Source organism: Anguilla rostrata, chromosome 1 (assembly GCF_018555375.3).
Source record: "Anguilla rostrata isolate EN2019 chromosome 1, ASM1855537v3, whole genome shotgun sequence".
In the NCBI taxonomy this organism is placed as follows: domain Eukaryota; kingdom Metazoa; phylum Chordata; class Actinopteri; order Anguilliformes; family Anguillidae; genus Anguilla; species Anguilla rostrata.
The window spans coordinates 11314941-11320940 of record NC_057933.1 but is presented as its reverse complement, the minus strand read 5'-3'; the positions used below and the strand labels follow the sequence as shown (position 1 = coordinate 11320940).

The 6000-nt window shown below is 36.0% G+C and overlaps 1 protein-coding gene across 1 annotated transcript; it reads right to left on the bottom strand.

Annotated features, from left to right (window-relative positions):
• Positions 1–551: 551 nt before the first annotated feature.
• Positions 552–3062, bottom strand: gsc (goosecoid). Its single transcript, XM_064322044.1, has 3 exons — positions 2185–3062; positions 1600–1859; positions 552–1247 (listed from the first exon to the last, which is right to left on the bottom strand). The coding sequence occupies exons 1-3, from the start codon at positions 2495–2497 to the stop codon at positions 1098–1100; spliced, it is 723 nt and encodes a 240-aa protein (XP_064178114.1). The 5' UTR covers positions 2498–3062; the 3' UTR covers positions 552–1097.
• Positions 3063–6000: the final 2938 nt, after the last annotated feature.

Here is a 6000-nt window from a genome sequence, read left to right as displayed (position 1 = left end):
TGCATGCGTTTTGAATATTTTAATTTTTAGGCCTACGACGGGAATTTACATGCATTTCTTGTGTAAATTGACTAATCGAGAATAACTGAAACAAGGTATAGAATGCAGTTGTCAGATAATCAGTTTTATTAATTCCTCAAAGGTAGGCTGTATTACATGAGCGCCACCAAGGCAGGAGTATACAAACATAACCCGTGGTAAAAAAGCCAGCTTTAGATGTGAACAACTTATTGTTTTGAATGTATGCTGCGTGTAGCGAGTTTATATTCATACATCTCTTTAAAATATATATTTTCATATTTTAGCTTCAAATAAATATTTATTTTGTTTTGTGTGCCATCTCAATGGCTAATATAGTCTATTACTCAAATAAAATCAATATGATTCATTGTCAACGAGACTATCATAATCACTATATTTGACATTTAACTACATCTGGACCCACAGTTTTAAATTAGCGAATGCAGGTGTTCAGTATCCATGGATTTCAGTGGAGTGTTATCGCATTATTTCTTATCAACGGAGCAAGAAAAACAATGGACATGGATAACTATGATCAGTTTCCGTTTAATGTATATTCACTGTTCATGGGTTGTTTTAAGAGATGTAGACTAGATGCGTCCAATAAAATACAATACGTGAAAGGAAAAAATATATGTAGGCTATCCCGCGGTCTGTATGCTTCTAAGCTCATTAATCATGTACATACGTCTGTTCACTTCTGCATTATTTTAGTTGGAAACTAAAAACACTATATTGAACTCTGGGGGACGCAAGCATACAGGTTTCAATTATGTTAAAACATAGCTATTTATCAAGTTCAACATTTAATAGTTAAAAGAGATGTTCAATTGAAAAAAACTTGTAACGCATTCTGTTGTAACACCAAATAGTTTGTGTGCATTACAACAGTCTTAAATTAAATATAAATACAAATACTAATAACAAGTAATATTTACTATACAACTGTGCAACACCATGGCAACACGTTTTATTACTTAATTCCACATAGAATGTACACTATTTACAATCTGTCCAAATCATATGGGTATGGCGTGCGCAAGACGTGCGCATCCACATACGATCAGTTAGAAATATCAGCTGTCTGAATCCACGTCACTTTTCCCTTCCTCTGTTTTCTCTGTCGTTGTTTTAGTAGATTTGTTCCATTTCTGAGAGTTTTCTGATTCTTCGGAGGAGGATCTTTTCTGCCTTCGCCACTTCGCTCGTCTGTTTTTGAACCACACCTATGCGGAAATAAAGGACACATTCGCTTAAAATCGCCAGGCTAAATAGTTTTTTGGAAGGTGATATGTGTGTAATAAACTTTCAGCGAGTGACAAACGATGAAATGGTTAAACCTTTTTTTTAAAATTCCGCAATGCAACATTTGGCAAACAACCGCCATTTTCCCAGTGAAATTACCAAAGTTTTCTACGGTTAACTGTGGAGTTATTTATTCAAATAGATTCAAGTAAAACAAAATATATTTAACACACATATATGCATTTAAAAGAAAAAGAGAACGTGTATTAATAACCTTTACATTTAATTAAAATGAGCATGTCTTTATACCCCAAAAGCGGCTAATATATTCACCTCGACTTTTTCTTCACGTAGGTGAACTTTTCTTGCCAGCTGTTCCCTCGTGCCAACATCTGGGTATTTCGTTTCCTGAAAAAGGTTCTCCAAAGCCTCCAGTTGTTCATCGGTGAAGATTGTTCGGTGTCTCCGTTTACGTCGGCAGTGTAATTGGTTTAACAACTGAAGCTCCGTCCTGGACAAGGTACCCACATTCATGTAAGACATCATCTGGTGCGGGACGGGGGAGAGAAGCATCGAGCCAGCACTTTCGTAGCCTGGAATGAAAAAAATTCTGTCAGGGCACCATAGTGCAAAAGGGTACCTATGGTTTCTCTGAGATACACCAACGTGAGTCAGTAAATTCCACACTATCATTTAGTTACATAATGTATTATTCACCCGGGAAAATACGCAGAAAATAAATAAATAAACTGGATATAACACAAAAAAAAATCACTCTTGATAATGTTTAAATCGACTATGAACTAAAAGAATAAATGAAGAATATACTTTCCAAATGATATTCGTCATTAACCAATCGTGTAAAAAACAAAACAAACGTAAAAGAGAGGAATCAGTAGAAGTAAAGTGCATGCCTACCTGCAGGAATGCATGGACACTGTTGCGAGCCCAACGTTGGTATTGCGCCGCAACATGCTGGACCTGTTGGCCCCTGTACATGAAGTTGCCCGTAATAATAATTATTATATCCAATTCTAGTTCCATTTACTGACTGGATATTTGATGTAGATGGTCCAGTTGGGTGTGAATACAGTCCGTTATAATCAGCGGTGTACAGAGAATCCGTTAAATTAGAGAACACAACCGGGGCGTTCCGATGCAATAGAACGGAGTCCTTACAACTGGGTCTCCCAGCCAAAATACTGTCGATGCTGAACATGCCAGCGGGCATCACAAGTAAAAGAAGGATAAAATGTATTTTCTCGATTCTTAAATACAAAAAGGCCCGTTTAAATAACGGAAGTAGTCGTGAAAACCATGAATCTACTGGTGTATGTCTTCAGCCCAACCTCCAGCACAATCGACAGCTACAGGAACTTCTGTTTGTGGTCAATCTGAACTTCTCCCATGTTTTATACTCGACTGACGTCATTGGAGATTTTGCCTCGTCTAAAAATGCAGATGACAATCCAAACCAGAGATTGGCTGTTTCTAGGGGTTAGCGCACAATGGTGTGAAAAGTACGGATCTGTGTATTGAGAATTAATTCAATTAAGTTAATCCTTACTATTTGCAGACTTTTGAACAAATCACCAACCTCAATGCTATGTCAGCCGTAGAAGGTAATTGTGCGTGTTAATCTGATTTAATTCTATTGCAGATAGGAATTTTAGGCAAGCCCTGTGTTAACTCATTAAGGGAGATGCTATTTCTTGTTTGATGGGGGATATGAGTTCTCAGTGTGATAACTTACAAGTTGTCTTTCACTTGAATAGTTTATTTTGACCATACGCTCTAAGCAGTTTCTATGCATAAACTATACGGAAATGCACTTTAATATTCCGTATGCATTCAGTAAGTACACAATATATATATATATATATATATATTTATAAATCGATAGTCAAGGAAATAAAAAAATAAAATAAAAACTACAGGGTACAGCCTGGACCTTAAGGACCTTAAGCATTTAGGACCTAGACTTTAAATCGGGTGGTTGTAGGTTCCATTCCTAGATGAAATGTTGCTCTCCTGCTCTATGCGCCTATAAGCAAACAACCCATAAAACATTTTGGTGTTTCTGATTGTATTCACAGAAAGCTTGAATCGAGTCGGATATTGTACTGATGAACGCCGCAAAAATATTATTTTCCCTGAATCGATGCCGCCGTCATTCAAATTGAACATTTAACAAGTGAGTTTATATGCAATTTCTGTACGGACCGTGTGTGACCTAATGGTATTATGATTGAACAATCTTCCAGTTGTTGGAGTCACATGTTATTTGCAGAATACGCGGTCTGACACGACTGTCACATACTATCCACGGGAGATAAACATGAGGAGATTAGTGTATTTACTCCATCAACAAAGCCGTCCCGGTGGGTAGGAAATTGTACGTATTAACTTTAAACACCTCCATTAACGACAGTGTTCAAGAAACATGTTATCCTGGTTTTGATAAGATAACAGTCATTTACGCTCCTATTTCGAATGCTAAGAAATGCGTATTGCAATTACTCGACTGAACAAATGAAATTTACGAATGAAAGACAGTAGCCTAATGTGAGAATGCTTCTTGATGACATTTTCAGTTAAGCTATAGGCCTAATATTGTTTAGAGGCATGTATTGTGGTACATTTAGGTGACACGTTTATTCGTTGACATTATAAGATACAGTTTTAGTGTTAGTAAGTTGTTAGCAACTGAGACTTAAAATATAAAGTTATGAACGGCAAACCAATTGTGAATATACCGACCATACTGTTAAAATGATCTAATTACACAATATGTATAATGTGTCAACCTGACGAAACCATCTTTTGCCGAAACGTTGGTTGTTAAACACGGCAAGGAGGAACCTGAGTGTGCGACTTTCTGATTTTTCATTTTAAGCTTGAATTAAAATGAAAAAAAAACAAATAATTAATAATAATAATAATAATAATAATAATAATAAATAAAAATAAATAATAGGCCTAATAATAATCTAGATGGATTATTTTTCAGATAGTTGCTTTTGGCCTAATTGTTAGAAGAATTTTTAAAAAAAATAATTTGCTTTTCTTATCTGGGATGCTTTAGTAAGCAATTTGTTAAATGCTATTAAATGTATACTCAGGCGCACGCGTGCGCGCGAGCGCCACACACGCACTCAGGATAGTTAACGTAGGTAGCCTGTACATTGAGCAAAAACAATGTGAATAAATAAATAACACGACTTTCTCATGTATTACCTATATCAGCACCGTTTGCCATTGCGTGTGTCGTTTCAAATATCAAGAACACTTAATTTTCTTTTTGTAAATTACTATGGGAAAGAACAGAAAATATGGAATACATTGGTGACGACAATAAAAGGATGCGAAGAAATGCAGAATTTTATGAATGAGTGCGGTCCTATGAAGCTGCATAGTCAACTATAGCGACATTCGAAATGTGATTGAGGATTTTAATTTGGGTAGAGCAAGGCTTTAATCTGATTATTGGACATTAGCGCTTCAGTGCTTCAGTTATAAGCACGACCGTTCTTCGTGCATATGTATTAATAATGGTGATAACACGAATTTTTCATGGCATCCAAACGGGTAGGGGTCAGCCCCTGCCACCCTCATATCATACTGAACTGCCCGGAGACTGCAACAATGATTTTAATTCCACTTTTAAATTAAGAATCGTTCTTAAATCATTTTTGTCATAATACATCAATTAATTTTCTTTCACTGATGATGTTCACATTATAATAATTATAGGATTGCGTTAAGTAGGCTAAATTGGGAATTGATATATTGTCTCCTTACCATCAACAATAACAACTTGTGTTCCAATTAATGTGATTTTTTATTGATGAAGACCGTTTATTTCAAAGTCAAGAGGATTTGAATTTTGAATAGCAAATTATGTAGTATGCATGTCTTGCCAAGTTATGGGTCAAATACATTTGTGGAAAAAATGCAAAAAGAGCATATGGTCTTGAATTTTTCTACAATGACTAGTGTTTAAATAAATTGCTAGCACTGCTTAACTTCATGTATAATTTTGACAGAAATTGGCCTATAGCCTTTTGATATGTAAACATTTCAGCCTTTTATGCATTATGAAAAGGCACTTGCACTTTGGGCTTTGCTCTCCAGTCACACCATAATTCAAAAAACTGGCACCTAGCATTTTTTTTTTCATTTCAACTTCCAAGTGGCAGTAAAAGGAGAGAGTAAAAAGGATTGCAAAAATGAGATGGCCATTTGGAATTAAAAGCCGCGAAAGAGGTGTGAAGGCGCCACTTATAATCTGAATAGATGGCATCAATCATGGACAGTAAATGGTCGTTCGGCAGACAGGCCTAGACAGGCATCCACAATAGAAACCACACTGGGAGGCATCTTTATACTGCTATGTGTATACCAAGGGCCTGATCTGTAAAACCTGTTTAAATACAGCACTCTAAAGACAGACTTTGTAATGCAACCACATACTAGTTGGAATAAACAGTACCAGAAAAGGGAGGATGTCATTTAAGGGTAAATGCCATATTTTACATAGTTTTCCTCTTCCTTATTTTCCATTTGTTTATATACGGACAGAAATATCCGTGTGTGTGTATGTGTGTATATGTGTGTGTGCACACATGCACCCGTGTGTGTGTGTTATTGAATAAGTGATCTTTTGAGAACTTTGTCATTGCCACAGTGAGAATCATTTTCTCTCGAATGAAAGCTCAATAGTTACAGAAATTT

What these genes read in the sequence shown, in the direction of transcription:
- gsc (XM_064322044.1), bottom strand. Translation starts at nt 2,497, where the DNA reads ATGCCCGCTGGCATGTTCAGCATCGACAGTATTTTGGCTGGGAGACCC. An exon ending in GTGTCCATGCATTCCTGCAG is followed by an intron (nt 1,860 to 2,184) that starts GTAGGCATGCAC and finishes TTTTCATTCCAG; the next exon opens with GCTACGAAAGTGCTGGCTCG. An exon ending in TACGTGAAGAAAAAGTCGAG is followed by an intron (nt 1,248 to 1,599) that starts GTGAATATATTA and finishes ATTTCCGCATAG; the next exon opens with GTGTGGTTCAAAAACAGACG.